The sequence below is a fragment of the Stigmatopora argus genome, chromosome 10 (genome assembly GCF_051989625.1).
Source record: "Stigmatopora argus isolate UIUO_Sarg chromosome 10, RoL_Sarg_1.0, whole genome shotgun sequence".
Classification (NCBI taxonomy): domain Eukaryota; kingdom Metazoa; phylum Chordata; class Actinopteri; order Syngnathiformes; family Syngnathidae; genus Stigmatopora; species Stigmatopora argus.
Window position 1 is genome coordinate 2,078,174 of NC_135396.1, and position 16,642 is coordinate 2,094,815.

A 16,642-nucleotide genomic window follows, 5' to 3' on the forward strand; every position below is an offset into this window, starting at 1 on the left:
CCGTTCGACCAAACGTCCGGTCGAACAAACGTCCGGTTGACCAAACGTCCGTTCTACCAAACGTCCGTTCTACCAAACGTCCGTTCTACCAAACGTCCGGTCGACCAACTGTCCGGGTACCAGACGTCCGGGGACCAAACGTCTTTCGACGAAACGTCCGAGTACCGATAATTTACGTCTGGTTATGGAAGGTCTTTGAGTACCTTGACCACACAACAAAAGAAAAAACTTGCATTTTACTGACTTTGATGCTGCTATTTTATTTTCCAAGAAGTTTTGGCGTCAAACTACTCTCCTCCACCCAGACTGCTTTTTGACTAAATACCCTTTGATAAGCTCACTTACAATGTTTATTGGCCATTAGCGAGCCAACAGTTCCAAAGCAGTGAAGCAGGACTTACCACAGTATGCCCCACTTGGACAGATGCTCCCGGTTTCTCCATCTGTTGGCTTGGCTTCAATTGCTCCTCCTTCACAGTAATAACCCGGAGAACAGGGACCCGTTGGCAAAGCCAAGCCTGTTGATCAACAATGGCGGATTTACGTACGCTAAACCCAGAGGATACCACACATACTCCAATTAGGAAATCGGATACATCTTTTTACGACGATGACTTTTTAGTCATATTACCGCAAAATGTTGATCGCTATGTGATGGTTTTTCAATAAATTGTTATATTTGGAATACCTGAGGTGTTGCAGAAGGTTCCAGGTGGGCAAGGGAGGGGCTCCGGGCTACCTGTGGGGCAGTAAAAGCCCGGCTGACATCGCCCCCCCGTGGCAGTGGCGGGACACAGACAGTTGGCGTTTGTGTAATTGTCCAGGTCAAACGGCTGCGAGTTCCATGCCGCTGAGACGCAAAACCAACCTGGGAGAAATAAAAAGGCACAGTGATGCAATGGGGGAGAAATAAAATAAAAAATAATAATCATGTAAACATGCACACGCAAAAAATGCTTTTGTAACTTAGAGTATTTCATCATAAATTGAATTGTTGATGCTGCAAAACTGGATTTTTTTTAAGAGAGACAGCAAAAATTGTAAATGTAAATCATCAACTAAGCGCATAACTAATATAAAAAAATGGCAAAAAATAAATTATAGTGAAAAGGTAGAAAATTGTGTTTTTAAGATTAGTGTATATCTATCTAGTCAAGAAGATGAATTCATTTTGTGTTGATTTATATGCCAATTTGCAAATAATACTGGCCTTACATTTAATATTTGAACAAAGTTCCTGATATTTCTGCTTTTATTGTAGTATAGGTCATTATAAAAACAATCTTGGTAGTGGTTACAAGTTGATTAAACTTTTATACCAACACATTTATAGAAAAGAAGTAAGCGATAGTGCTGACCATACCATTAGTTATGTTAGTGCAATTAATGTTGTTGTTGTTCTCTTTTTCCCATTCCACTATCATTCATTTACACACATCCAAAGCAATTGCATTTTAGTTCAATTCAATGTGTTTTTCTATGTTTTGTTGTTGTTGCGTGTTTCTTTTTGCCTTTAAGGGTTATTGCCCTTGCTTTGGTTGACTAGTACATGCTTATCTGCAGTTAGTTCTGGTTATGAACTGATGCAACGTCAATAAAATGGCTCATGACTTGATTTCACACTGTTTTTGTTTCATTACTGCTTAATCTGCCAGACTGCAGCGACTGAGCTCAATAATAAATAGAAGAGCGGACCGACATGGACATATATTTATCCTTTTTTCCAACAACTTCTTACTTACCAGCTTTGCATTTTCCAGACACATTAGTCAGCTTCTCCTTCTCGCAGTAGTGTCCAGGGGGGCAAGGCAGGCAGCTGTCCAGACTCTGAGTCATCAGTTCCGGGTTGTAGTAGCCGCGAGGACAAGGATACTGGCTGGGATGCTTGGTACCTTAGGATGTACAAAACTTGAGACTTTTAAATGAAGTATTCTCCACTTACTTTAAAATTAGCTCTTGTACAATAACTTCAATGGAAGGATAAAGTAGCATTAACTAACTGAATCTGATTGCTACCAGTTGGGTTTGAGGTTAATGACGCTAACAAACAGCTGTGTGAGTCAAACATAGGAAGGAAAGCCAGAAAACAGAAGACAACAGGTGATACTTGTAAACAATCACATAGACAAGAAACACACTAAACCACCAAAATGGCAACAAAAGATGACAACATGAAATCTAGTTGGCATTAATGAGCCAAACGGAGTTTGACACTTCTAGTCTAGGCTGTAGTTATTGAAATAATTAGTAACAAGTAACATCTGCAGATGCCTACTTCACCCATTGTTCTCCATTTTGTTGTTGTTTTGTTATTTTAATGTTTTAATTCAATTGGCAGCTATTCATTTATTTATTTATTTCCTTTATTTCTTATTATATTTTTTCATTACTTATCTAGTGATTAGTTATTTATCATTTATTGCTTATTTATTTGTCTGTTTGTTTGTTGTTGTCATTTTTATTTACTTTATTTATTATTATTATATTCTTTTGTTGGTATTACTTATTTAGTGATTATTTATTTATCATGTAGTGCTTATGTATTTGTCTGTTTGTTGTTGTTATTTGCTATTTTTATTTACTTTATTTCTTGTTATTAGATTATTGTGTTGATATTACTTATTTAGTGATTATTTATTTATTATTTATTGCTTATTTATTTGCCTGTTTGTTTGTTGTTATTATTTGTGCACTTTGTGTTAAAGCTTTGTATCTCATTATATTTGACAATAAAAGCATTCAATTGAATTCAATTATTACTCTAAAGTATGATGTTTGTTCTTGTTATCTGATTTAAAAAAGAATAACAATAATTACAACAACAAAAAACATACTCCAGTGCAACTTTTAGGTTGTTTGACCTCTTAATTTTGCATTTTTTTTAGCTTGTGAGACTTCTACTAAGTCTGTCGGACTAATACAGCCATTTTGGAAGATTTTTGCCACTAAACTTTAAATATTTTAGAGTGCACAAAGTGAGATTTACTCCAGTGCAACTTTTATGTTGTTTTACCTCTTAATTTTGCTTTTTTATTTTTATTTTTAGCTTGTGAGACTTCTACTAAGTCCCTCTGAAAAATACAGCCATTTTGGAAGATTTCTGCCACTAAGCTTTAAGTGTTTTAGAGTGCACCTACCATCTGGACAATAGAACCCTGGCGGGCAGGGAAACTTGGCAAAGTCGCTAGTCTTCTCCGGGCAGTAGTGACCAGCGGGGCAGGGTGAACACAACCATTGGCCCGTGAGGTTTGCGTAAAATCCTGCCGGGCAGGATGCTGGGCCTACGCTGCCTTCCGGGCAGTAATGTGCGGGTGGGCAAAGACCTCCTTCTGAGCCTGGGGAGACAAATGCAATTAGATGTGGCAAAATACTGTAATCATGACTGTTAAACAGTTATAATTAATATCTCGATAAATATCTATAATCTATCTATTTTAGCTTTTTTTAAAATATATTTTTAGATTTTACAAAATGATTTTTGAACTAAAAACACAGAAAAAATGGATTAAAAAATTACAATTATTGATTTCAAAGGGGGAAAATCAGGAAATTTAATATACATCTATACTTTTCATTTTAATTTGATCCTAAAACAGAAAGTCGCCACTCATGATTTACTTTCTCGGCCCACACAAAATGATGCAGCGGGCCAGATTTAGCCCCCGTGCCGCCACTTTGACACATGTGCTCTAATGCTTGTTTGTGGTATTTCACACCACATAGTCAATAAATTGACATAAATTAAATATGAATACACTTTTGAAAACATAGATCGGGATAGCTTTGTACTTTCTGCTGGTTTAGAGATGTTACCTACCTTTCCAACCTAAATTCTATTCTAATATTGGTTCTAGTAAATAGTTTTCCTGACAATATTGTTTATTTCCGACATTTGTTTGTCTCTCTCTGGCATCTTCATCATGGATGGGAAGTATTGATTTACTATCATGTCCTACCTGTGGCTGCCGAATCTCCACCTGGACAGTAAAATCCTGCCTCACAATTTCCCGATGGTGCAGTAAGACCTTCACCAGCACAGAAATGTCCCGGCGGACATGATCTACAGCCAGTGATATCTGCCACATAAAGCCTAAAGAAAAAATAAAGCAAAAACAACACACAAACTAACACAAAGTAGAAAATATTTGAGAAATGTTGGATTTTTGGTCTCCTGACCGATCTGAGTAGGTGCCTGGAGGACAGGGAATGGGAAGACTGGTCCCCTCTGGACAGTACTTTCCCCGTGGACACGCTCCTCCAAGTCCAGTGCTGTAGTTTCCATCTGGGTTTGGGAAATTTACACCTGGAAAAGTCTTGATTTAGATTTGAAACCCAGATAAGGACCATGACTGTGTGATAGTGCCAAACTAGAATGACCTGCGATGCAGTAATAACCAGCCTGGCATGGTCCAGTGGGTTCAGATAGACCCCAGTCCTCACAGTAGAAGCCTGCCAACAAGAATTATAAAAAATAAGCAGAATACCAGTATAAAATAAAAACATGCATGATAATTAATCCATATATTTAAATGGAGTACATCATACAGTAGTCTTGTTGATACACTCCATACAAAAAGTGATTGTTTGATCAGTGATGACAAATATGGCACAATGCTTCTACCTGCTGGACAAATGAGGCACTGCTCCACTTGACTCAAGCCCAAATGAGGGTTGTAGGTAGCAGGTGGGCAAGGCAAGATGCCCTCGACCCCAAATCCAAGACAATAGTGACCTTTTGGGCAAGGCTGGATGCCCTCTTCTGATAGGCAGTAGGTCCCAAGAGGGCAATCGCTGCAGGATTCTGCACCTTAAGATAGAAAAAAATATAAAAATATTATTTTACATTGGATTTGAGCCCAATTTCATTTCAGTACCTGTTGTGTTGGAGTAGGTGCCATCAGGGCATGGTGTTGGTGCGGCTGAACCCACAATGCAGTAATGTCCGATGGGGCAAACGTCCCCCGTCAAACCATCAAAAGGCTTTGGAGACGATGCACCCAAAGCACAGTAAAAGCCTGAGGGAATAAAATATATTATGTCATATTTAGGGATTTAAAACCGTTAAATTACCGGCATTTTCCCTCTCTCATTGGGTCATGTCAATGGACTTTACTAAGCATTTTTATATGGGTCAAGTTAAGCTACTTAACCAAGCATTTTTATACAAATGTGCGTCATGGTAATGTACTTAAAAGCATTTAAAGAGTATATTATTAAAATAATCCCATCATATTTTGTCATATCCCATCATTAGTGCACAAAAAAAATCAATAAGGATTACTAAGATTTTTTCATTCACTTGTTTCACTTATCCCACAAAGGTCAACGGGGGTGCTGGAGCCTTCCCAGCCAAATAGCAGTTTTGGGATATGGACACCCTGAATTGGTTACCAGCCAATCACGTGGCCCAACGAAGATGAACAACCAAACTAGGGTCAATTTAGTGTGTTCAACTAGCCTATAATGAATGTCTTTCGAAAAACCAGAGTACCCAGAGAAAACCCACACAGGCACGGGACGCACATGCAAAACCCAGACGGGAAGTTGAAAACGCCTCACCCGTGTCGCATGTCCCTGACGGTTGAGTAAGTCCACTTGTGTTACAGTACAGCCCAGGTGGACAGAGCTGGCAGTAGGACAGGTTTTGAGCCCCCACATTGTTACTCCAAGTTCCAACAGGACAGGGGTGTTGCCGGGGGTGTTTGGTCCCCCTGGGACATACATAGCCTGCGGGACACATTCCCCCCGAGTCCACGGCAACCTGAGTGTGAAAATTGAAGTCATCCATTCAGACTTGGAACTCCAGAACTTCATTATTCGGTGTCCTCTGCATCGTTTGTTATCATCAATAAAAAGATGGAAAACAGCTACTCAAATGTTAAATGAGCATAGAATGATGTTAACTAGACCAAATGTGTGAGTCCTCGTCTGATTGGCTTACTGGGGAGGCTGTAAAGGCTGCTGATGTGCAATAATGACCAGGTTGGCAGAGGCCCTCTGGGTTCGAGAGACCAGCTTTACTGCAAAACCATCCGGCCTCACATGACCGGCAATGTAGCATATCGACACCGCCGGGTTGGTCAGAGTACCGCCCCTGAATGATCACATTTGATATTTTACATGGGAATATTTTCAAATTACTCACATCGATAGGGTCCATATAAAAAGGTTACATACACGTTGGAGTGTCAGATATTTTTGATGTAAAAAAAATGAGTGTCTTTTTAATTTGAATTGGATTGAATGCAAGTATAATGAGATTTAAAGCGTCACCACAAAGCGCACAAATAACAACAAACAATCAGACAAATTAATGATAAAAAATAAGTAAATAATAAATAGGTAGTCAACATAATAAGTAGGGAAGTGCACAAATAACAACAAAAAACAAAAGAAGAGATAAATAATCAATAAATATTAATAATAAATTAATAAGTAATACAATGATAATTTACGTATTATTATTTATTGTTTTTTATCTATATGTTTGTTGTTGTTATTTGTGCACTGCCAATAATGGGTATTAAATTGATTATTATTAATTATTATTATTTATAGATTATTTATCTCTTCATTTTTTGGGTTTTGTTTGTTGTTATTTGTGCACTTCCTAATAAATAAGTATGAAATGGATTATTTATTTATTTTGATAATTTATTGATTTTTTTTATCCATTCATTTGTTTGTCTGTTGTTGTTATTTGTGCACTTCCCAATAAATACGGATTAATTTGATTATTATTTTATTATCATAATTTATTGATTTTTTATACGTTCATTTGTCTGTTTGTTGTTTTTTGTGCACTTCCCAAAAAATACGGATTCAATTGATAATTTCTTTATTATTCTAATGTATTGATTTTTTTTGTCAATTCATTTGTTTGTTTGTTGTTATTTGTGCACTACCATACTTTGACCAAGCACTATAAATTTCTCTTGGTCTGTTTATTTATATCCCAAAGCCATGCATCTGCATATGTGTATGTAGACTATTTAAATTCACATACACTAAAGGCACCAAACTCACTGGAGGACAAGGGTGAGCAACAACAGTTGCTGGAGGACAATAATGTCCTCTTGGGCATGCTGGTGGCTGGATCAAGCCTGTCTGGTTGCATAGTCGCCCCCCTTGACACTGCACGCATGATCGTGCGCCTCGAAGCTATGAAAAAAATAAGCTGGAATAAAGTCAGTTGCATTTCGAGTCCGCATCAGTCCAACTTTCGTCTTTCCTCGTACCGGCTGGAATGTCCCGAGAGGACACGGCTCTGGCCTGAATGCTCTTTCTAATGTAAAGTGACCTTCTTCTGCTTCGTGCTGGATGGGCGAATCAGAGCCACCAGTGCAGTAATATCCAGGGGAACACGGCCCGGATGGGGAAGTGTTGTTGGAACCCAAACAAAACAATCTGACGGGGGAGAGAAGAATCCTTTTAGTGGAGACGTCAGGTTTCAAAAGTGGGGGTTTTACTGTGAGGTGTTACCCTGGTGGACAGCTGACACAGCCGAGAGGACTACCGAGGCCAGAGCTGTTGCTAAAGGTGCCAGACGGGCAGGGAATGGGAGAGGACGAAGCTGGTGGGCAGTAGCTACCTGGAGGACACAAATCACCTGTCCGCCCATCCATTGGAGTCTAGATTCGACAATACCCAAGTAGACAGAAAGTAAAGTGACATGTATGAATAAATCAAACCAGCAGCAACAACAACTATTCATAAAAAAATTAAAATGGCATTCTGGGATTCAAGATGGCGATTCAAAGGTCTGAATGACTTGTTATGATAGCCTAACGTGTATACCAGGGGTGTCAGACTCGGGTTGGTCCGCGGGCCGTGTTAACGTCAACTCGATTTCATGTGGGCCGGACCATTTTAGATATAATATTTAGATTTTTTTAATAAATGGATTAAAAGCCCTGAATATTCAGTTTTTTATAGATCTAAAACAATGTTTATTTGAGCTTTTTTATATATTTTTAGATTTTACAAAATGATTTTTGAACTAAAAACACAGAAAAAATGATTAAAAAATTACAATTATTGATTTCAAAGGGAGAAAATCAGGAAATTTAATATATACATCTATACTCTTCATTTTAATTTGATCCTAAAACAGAAAGTCGGCACTCATGATTTACTTTCCCGGGCCACGCAAAATGATGCGGCGGGCCAGATTTGGCCCCCGGGCCGCCACTTTGACACATGTGGTGGATACGTACCGCAAATTTAGCTCGCTCTCTACAGTAGAATCCATCTTTGCAGGTGCCGGAGGGTTCTGCCAGGCCCACGCCGCTACAGTACCAACCTGCACCACAGGGAGAACACTCGGACCCGTTACTGAGGCCTGAACGAGAACCGTAGCTTCCCTCAGGACACGGTTGTGCAGAGGAGGATCCTTCAGGACAGTAAAAGCCCTTGAAAAGTCACGAGAAAAGCAAAAGTTATGTTGTTGGAATATGTCATGTCGGACCGTAAGGGTGGGCTTTTTCCACCTGTGGGCAGACAGAGGGGGTCTGCATTCCTGGTTTGTCACAGTAGTGCTTGGATGGGCATGGGACACAAACATCTCCATGGTGACCAGATGCAGTGCTCCTGTACTGTCCAGCCTGGCAGGGGTAAGAATACAGAAAGCCAGTGCCAGTTGGGCAATAATGCCCATCGGGACAAAGGCCAGTCTGCAACAAAGCGAAAAGTGGACGTCAATAACAAAGTATTTTTGATTTTTCAATAATATTTTGGACCGTTCAAAGAAGGGAACTGTTTGAAAAGGCCATGTTCGTTTTGCATAATACTTTTAGTATATGTAGTTATGATCCTTGCCATCTTACAGGTGAAGTGATGTCAACAAAGCAATAGTAAATATGTTTTTTTTTTTTTTTTTTACATAAAGCTTGATTTTACATGACATTTTGGACCGTTCAAAGTTTCCAATTTACAGGAAGTGTTTCAAAAGGCCCTGTTCTTTTTCATAATATTTTTAGTATCAGTAGTAGTTATAATCCTCACCATCTTAAGGTGAGGTGATGTCAACAAAGCAATAATAATAAGTCAATTTTTAAAAGAAGCTTGATTTTACCATGACATTTTGGAACGTTCAACATTTCCAACGTAGCGAGAACTGTTTGAAAAGGCCCTCTATTTTGTTCATAATACTTTTAGTATTAGTAGTTATGATCCTCGCTGTTTTACAGGTGAGGTGATAGCAACAAAGCAGAAGTATAAGCCAATAACAAGATTTTTTTTACAAGATCTTGACATTTTGAACCATTCAGGCCTTGTTCTTTGGTCGTAATACTTTTAATATTAGTAGTTATGATCCTCGCCGTCTTACAGGTGAGGTGATGGGATCATCTTCAGGCTGTTGAGAATAACAATATTTCCCCTCGGGACATGGGACGCATTCATTGACCTCACTAAGACCAGGACGTTCGCCGTAGGTACCGTTGGGGCAGGGAACGGGGTTGGGGTCCTACAATGAAAAATGATAAGAGATAAGATGTCCTAAGGGGCAATAATGAGACTAAATGTGTACTTGTCAAACCCACAATATGGCCTCCAGGACAGTAGAAGCCACGAGGACAGAGAGCGGCAGAACGGCGAGGGTCTCGAGCCAAGCCCTGAGAGCAGAGATAGCCTGGGGGGCACACCATGACACTTAGCATGGCTTCCTCACTTGTGGTCTCATTACTGCAGAAATGGCCTGATAAGCATGGAGAACACTCCGTGGCGCCTTCATCCTACACACACGGATATATAAAGGGAATTATGGAAGGAGATACTGCAAGTTGTTGATTTAAAAGATATCTACAGGTGTGGGAGAGGAACAAAATACTAAATAAAGGTTAGAGGAAGGAGGAAGAAATGGGAAGTTCGGAAAAAAATAGGACATTTGCTCAATGTTGGAAGTAATGAGGCAATTGAGTAAAATATTAAAAGCACAAACCTCTAAAACAAGGGTGTCAAACTCGGGTTGGTTCACGGGGCGCTTTAACGTCAACTTGATTTCGCGTGGGCCGGACCATTTTAGATATAATATTTAGATTTCTTTTTTTATAAATGGATTAAAAGAACTGGATTAAAAGCCCTGAATATTCCGTTTTTTATAGATCTAAAACAATGTTTATTTTAGCTTTTTTATATATATATTTTTTAGATTTTACAAAATGATTTTAGAACTAAAAACACAGAAAAAAATGAATTAAAAAAGGAAAGCATAGTTAAACTTATATTGCATAATCCAACATAAACTGCTAGCCTCCTCTGACATTCAAAGATAGGAAATGACTAATATGAGCTGTATCACTGTGGAGGCTGAAAATATACCAATAATAAACATTTGACTGATCGCTTGACCAGTCAGAATAGCTCGTACGGGGGAGGAGGCGGGCCTTACGGAGAAACTGCCGCTTCCACACTTTCTGGGGTTAACGGTGGTTGACTCCGGGCAAAAATAACCGGCCGGACAAGTCGAGCAATCCTCCAACGCCTGACCTCCTTTTCCACGGCGAAACGTTGAGCTGGAAAAAGGCAGAAAGTGACATTGAAACCGAGAGCCCTCTCATAATAAATCCATCTTATTTAACACGTCTTTACAAGGGGCAGGGTGCCGGTTTCGAGCTTCCTTCCACGCAAAATGAACCTTCCGGGCATGGCGGGCAGTCTTCCTTTTGACGGTTGCCCATGTGGATGCTATACGTGCCCGCGGGGCAAGGAAACTGGCCGCCATATGCCGTCCCTGAGTACACACACATAGGACTCATGGGTTGATTTCTAGTTTTTTTTAAGTTTTGACATTTTATGACAACACCTTTCACGACTGTGTGTACCTTCAGGACAGTAGTGTCCGGAGTTGCATCGCCCAGAGGGTCCTGCCGACCCCACCAGACAGTACCAACCCTGTGGGCAAGGCTGGCACTCACTTTCAGCTTGTAATCCAGTCTGACCACTCCAAGTGCCCGCGGGGCATTTGTACTGGGTGGGGAATTTGGTGCCGGGTGGGCAATAATGGCCCACAGAGCAGGGTAGTGGGGGTCCGTGAACACTGCCTGTACCTGTGGGAATGGAATTTGAGAGAATATTACTAATGTGAGTTACTATCATTATGAATAGGAGTAATAATTACGGCATTTAAAGCAGTGTGTAACAGCTTTTTCTATGTAGTTGAGGTCATTCAAAACTTGAAATGCATTCAAATGGGAGCATTATTACTTGTTTTGATGTCAATCATTTTTATTTAGTTGAAATCTAGGTCAGTCCACCTGTGTGGAGTTTGCATGTTCTACTAGAGGCTGTGTGGGTTTTCTCCAGGTACTCCGGTTTCCTCCCACATTGCAAAAACATACATGGTATATGTGTCAAAGTGGCGGCCGGGGGGCCAAATCTGGCCCGCCACATCATTTTGTGTGGCCCGGGAATGTAAATCATGAGTGCCGACTTTCTGTTTTAGGATCAAATTAAAATGAAGAGTAGAGATGTATATTAAATTTCCTGATTTTCCCCCTTTTAAATCAATAGTTGTACTTTTATAATTATTTTTTCAGTTCAAAACTCATTTAGTAAAATCTAAAAATATATTTATAAAAAAGCTAAAATAAACATTGTTTTAGATCTATTAAAAAACTGAATATTCAGGGATTTTAATCCAGTTCTTTTAATCCATTTATTTAAAAAAATCTAAATATTATATCTAAAATGGTCCGGCGCACATGAAATGGAGTTGACGTTAATGCGGCCCGCGAACCAACCCGAGTCTGACACCCCTGCTCTAAAGTATGAATGGTTATCCATCTCCTCGTGCCCTGCGATTGGCTGGTCACCTGTGTCTGATCTGAAGTCAGCTGGGATGGGCTCCAGCACCCCCAGTGATCCTTGTGAGGATAAAGCAGTTGAGAAAATGAATGAATGAAAATGGTATGTGACAGCTTTTGATTTAGTCGGGGTCACGGGGTCATTCAAAACTTGCAGCCAAATGGTAGCATGATCATTTGTTTTGATGTACTCGAATTATTTGATTTGTATTTATGTGAAGAGGAATTGAGAACCTCGAAGACAAGCATATCGGGCGGGACACTGCCGACACTGCGAACGATCCGAGAGGTCCGTGCGGTTGCTCAGGGTTCCCGGAGGACACGCGTTTGCTGGGGCGTTGGGTTTCGAGGAACCGGGAGGACACACAAACCTAAAATAAAGAGATCAACGCCATCCAGATAAAAAACAGAACGTGTATGCAGAACCCGGGTCCCTCACCCTTGCGCGCAGTCCATATCTGGAGCCGTCAGACCGGTCTGAGTGCAAGCCTTCCCCGCGTGGCATTCTCTGCAGTCGGCCAAATGTGCCTGGCCCTCCAAAGGGTTGAAGGAGCCTGGCGGACATGGCACTGGGTCACTCGCCCCCTCGGGGCAATGGAAACCGGCAGGGCATTTGAGACAGTCCTTCAAACCTGGAGGATATTTACAGAGTGAAAGAAATGTTATGTTCTGCTGGACGGGCGACAACTCAAGTGCAGAATTGTCCCTGGACTGAAAAAAATACGATCAGAAATACAAACTTGGGTGTTGTGTTTCAAACAGTTCTTGGTATATATGATCTGTCTGTATAACTCATCCCTGTTCACTATTTTTGCATCAATGTATTGAATGCTTTTATTGTCATTATATGAGTGTAATGAGATTTAAAGCTTCACTATAAAGTGCACAAAAAATAAGCAAATAAATAATTAATAAATTAAAAATAAGTAGTCAACAACCTAAATAAGTGGGGAAGTGCACAAATAATAAGAAACACGCAAATGAACAGATAAAAAAATAATAAAAAAATAAATAAGTAAGAAATAAATAAGTAGTCAACAAATAAGTAGTCAACAAATAAGTAGTCAACATAATAAGTAGTCAACAACCTAAATAAGTGTTGAAATGCACAGATAACAAGAAACACACAAATGAACAGATAAAAATAATAGTAAAAAATAAATAAGTAAGACATGAATAAGACATAAATAAGTAAGAAATGAATAAGACATAAATAAGTAAGAAATGAATAAGAAATAAATAAGTAAGAAATGAATAAGTGAGAAATAAATAAGTAGTCAACATATTAAGTCGTCAACAACCTAAATAAGTGGGGAAGTGCACAAATTACAACAAAAAACACAGATAAAAATAAATAAGTAAGAAATAAAGAAGTAGTCAACATAGATAAGTACTAGTCAACATGAGTATAAGTACAAAAGTCACTAAAGTGGTTGGTAGCCTATGGAGTTTTAGTGCAAGTAGAAAATAAGATAAGTCTTGATTAGGTCTTCTTTCTTATGATTTATTAAAATTACATACTGTCTGGGTTTTTTTTAATATAATCACAATGCTGACATTTCAAGGAGCAGACTACAACACATTCTTACTCCATGTCTCTGGATATGACAAGAATTAATGTGTATATAAACAAGTGAAAGAGTAAACCAACTTTTTGCTCCTTGATTGGGAGTGAAGGTCCCTGGAGGACACTTGACTTCCTCCAACGTGCCAGCCGGACAGAACCGTCCTCGAGCGCAGGGCAGTCCCGGTGCTGAAGACCCTGCCAACACAAATACACTTTGACTATTCCCCCCACACGGGATTAAATTTTAATCACCCTGCCGTTTTGCTGTTTGCATTTCCTTCGTCAATGAGGTCAGTCCTTATTCCGCACTCACCCGGAGGACAGTATTGTCCTTCACTGCATCTTTTGCAAGCCGCTCTACTTGTCTGACCCACTTGTTCTCCCGCAGTTCCAGCGGGGCAAGGTGACCCGTGAGGGGTGGCCGTGCCCACCTCACAAAAGAAACCCGGTGGGCACAAGAATTGAGGAGATGGATGAGCTGAAGTCCCTTCCAAACAGTAAAACCCTAAAAAAAAAAGTATTTGCGTCCATATTACCATATTTAGCTGTTTAATATACCCCTCATTTAATATACTCGGGTAAACAGACAGCAGGGGTATATTAAATGGCGCACAAACGGTAAGGTACGATCCACTACGCACTCTTTATGCCGTGATGGGGTGCATCGACGTTTTGCAGACTAAAACTACTTACTGCTCAGGTTAAAACTACTTACTGCTGAATAAAGACTGAATTGGAATTTTAATGAACTTAAGTATCTATAATTATGCCCCCATGAACACCATACAAATCTTGCCAAAAAAGCTGAGTTGCCATTTATTATACCCGGGTATATTAAATGGCGCACAAGCAGGGAGATTCAAAAAAAGCAAAAATCATTTAATATACCCGGGTATATTAAACGGCAAAATATGGTACTGCGTTGATGTATAATGAACATTTCAATAATTCCGCTACCTGCAGGACAGATTGTGCAATCCACCAGAGTCTGAAGACCTTCTTTAGGACCATAACTGCCCCCGGGACATGGTATCGCTAAACCTCCTTCACAATAATATCCTGTGTTTAAATATAGAATATGATTGTGTGTACTTATCTTGTAGTATTACAATAAAGAATACTAACCTGCTGGACACACAACACATTCTGAACCCTCCCCCGAGTGTGTGTAGTATCTTCCTGGTCCACAAGGAGAGCCTAGACTTGACTTTTGACCCGATTGCCTCAGTTTGGGGGGCATCAGAACCCCACACATGAAATCGGCATCATCACATTTATGACACGAAGTCTGTCCAAGTGTAGAAGTCGAACCAGGAGGACAAGAAATGGGCTGGGACGTCCCAAGATCTGGACAGAAACTCCCTGCCCAAGTCAGATGGTCATTTTTATTAGTACGCACCTATTATTTATCACACATGAATTTATACGGTGTCTTTTTTTCACCAAACCTGCAGGACATTGAAGGCAATGGATAGTGCAAAAACTGGAGTAGAACCCCGGAGGGCAGTCTTGACATTCAGTGTGATCCAAGTTGGCTTCTTTTCCGGGCCCACACTGTAAAAAAATAGAAGAACCTCAAGTGAATAATGGATATAGATTCTACAGAGACACAATAACCATTTCTGTTGTTACCTTGCGCGCGTAACCGAAATTGCAGACAGAGTCCGCGGGACATGTTTGACACTGGAGAATCCCTTCCGGGGAATATTCTCCGGGAGGACATAAAGAGATATTTCCATTGGTGGGATGGCAGGAGAAGCCTGCTGGGCAGAGACGACAGTCGGCGCGGTCCTCGGACGTAATCAGACCTGCAAAACAAGGCTGCAGAACGCCGCGGGAAGTCGTGACATAATGCAGCCATTCATTTATAATAGAACACTTTATCCATACTGTAAAACTACAGTATAGATCAGGGGTGTCAGACTCGGGTTGGTTCGCGAGCCGCATTAACGTCAACTTGATTTCATGTGGGCCGGACCATTTTAGATATAATATTTAGATTTTTTTTAATAAATGGATTAAAAGAACTGGATTAAAAGCCCTGAATATTCAGTTTTTTGTAGATCTAAAACAATGTTTATTTTAGCTTTTTTGTATATTTTTAGATTTTACAAAATGATTTTTGAACTAAAAACTAAGAAAATATGGATAAAAAAAGAGCAATTATCAATTTAAAAAGGGGAAAATCAGGAAATTTAATATACATCTATGCTCTTCATTTTAATTTGATCCTAAAACAGAAAGTCGGCACTCATCATTTACTTTCCCGGGCCACACAAAAGGATGCAGCGGGCCAGATTTGGCCCTGGGGCCGCCACTTTGAGACCTGTGGTATAGATAGTATATGCATTAAACTATATACTCTACCGTGCAGTGAATGTAGTCGGAGCTCAACACTTAAATAATACAGCAGAATTCATTCAATCATTTTTTGAACCGCAGTGGTCGCATAGGGTGCTGGAGCCTATCCCAGCTGAGGCGGGGGACACACCCTGAATTGGTGGGCAGCCAATTGCAGGGCACAAGGAGACAAACAACCAATCACACTCATAGCTAGGGTTAATTTAGATTGTCCAAGCATCCAACCATGCATTTTTACACAGGGGGACCAACCTGGATTTGAACCCAGGACCCCAGAACTGTAAAGCCGATGCGCTAACCACGCATCCACTGGGCCGCCCACTTTATGTAATTATGTATAAAAAAATAATTATAATTGTCGCTAAACTCAACTGAGACTTAATTTGATGTACCTTGCAGTCATCGATGCTGCTTTTCCCTGCATATGGATTAAACGTTCCCATGATGCATTTCTGAGCCGCAGAAAGATTTCCAGGACAACTGCGAAACACACACACATTCATAATTTTTCACAATTTACATTAGATATTATATTTTAATTTGATATTTCGGTTTTTGGCTCACAAATGGCCCGAGGGACATTCCAAACAAAGTTGCTGGGAGAAGTATGTTCCCTCTGGACACCCAATGAGATTGCCTGAGGCTAGTTCTGCACTTGCTTAATGATTAAAAAAAATAACACTTAAAAGCTTTAATTTTAAATACATACATATTTTGCATTGTCTGCTCTTACCAAATATCAGTCCAGTTTGGTTCCACAAGAGAAAAAACAAGAATCCTGAAAACCACAAGAATGGCGTTGTCAATAAATATCCAATCCAGGCTACGGAGTGACTCTTATAGGCCATGTTTGTTCAGAAGTGCGACTGTTTAATGCATGAAAGTGAGGAGCACGCATCGCTGAAAGTGA

The 16,642-nt window shown here is 39.9% G+C and overlaps 2 protein-coding genes across 2 annotated transcripts; both read right to left on the bottom strand.

The window, feature by feature from the left end:
• Positions 1-360: 360 nt before the first annotated feature.
• Positions 361-5,788, bottom strand: LOC144083619 (uncharacterized). The gene is made up of 10 exons (XM_077611601.1): positions 5,560-5,788; positions 4,875-5,015; positions 4,622-4,807; positions 4,378-4,449; positions 4,177-4,303; positions 3,957-4,090; positions 3,138-3,335; positions 1,743-1,892; positions 689-868; positions 361-518 (listed from the first exon to the last, which is right to left on the bottom strand). Exons 1-10 carry the CDS (start codon positions 5,786-5,788, stop codon positions 361-363), a joined length of 1,575 nt encoding a protein of 524 aa, XP_077467727.1.
• A 1,132-nt stretch (positions 5,789-6,920) lies between these two features.
• Positions 6,921-16,516, bottom strand: LOC144083152 (uncharacterized). Its single transcript, XM_077610705.1, has 21 exons — positions 16,466-16,516; positions 16,297-16,390; positions 16,125-16,212; positions 15,004-15,192; positions 14,820-14,925; positions 14,497-14,733; positions 14,329-14,430; positions 13,685-13,876; positions 13,456-13,566; positions 12,244-12,436; positions 12,039-12,175; positions 10,824-11,048; positions 10,591-10,732; positions 10,391-10,514; positions 9,543-9,734; positions 9,329-9,466; positions 8,490-8,672; positions 8,217-8,411; positions 7,483-7,631; positions 7,239-7,407; positions 6,921-7,161 (listed from the first exon to the last, which is right to left on the bottom strand). Exons 3-21 carry the CDS (start codon positions 16,173-16,175, stop codon positions 6,949-6,951), a joined length of 3,048 nt encoding a protein of 1,015 aa, XP_077466831.1. The 5' UTR covers positions 16,176-16,212; positions 16,297-16,390; positions 16,466-16,516; the 3' UTR covers positions 6,921-6,948.
• Positions 16,517-16,642: the final 126 nt, after the last annotated feature.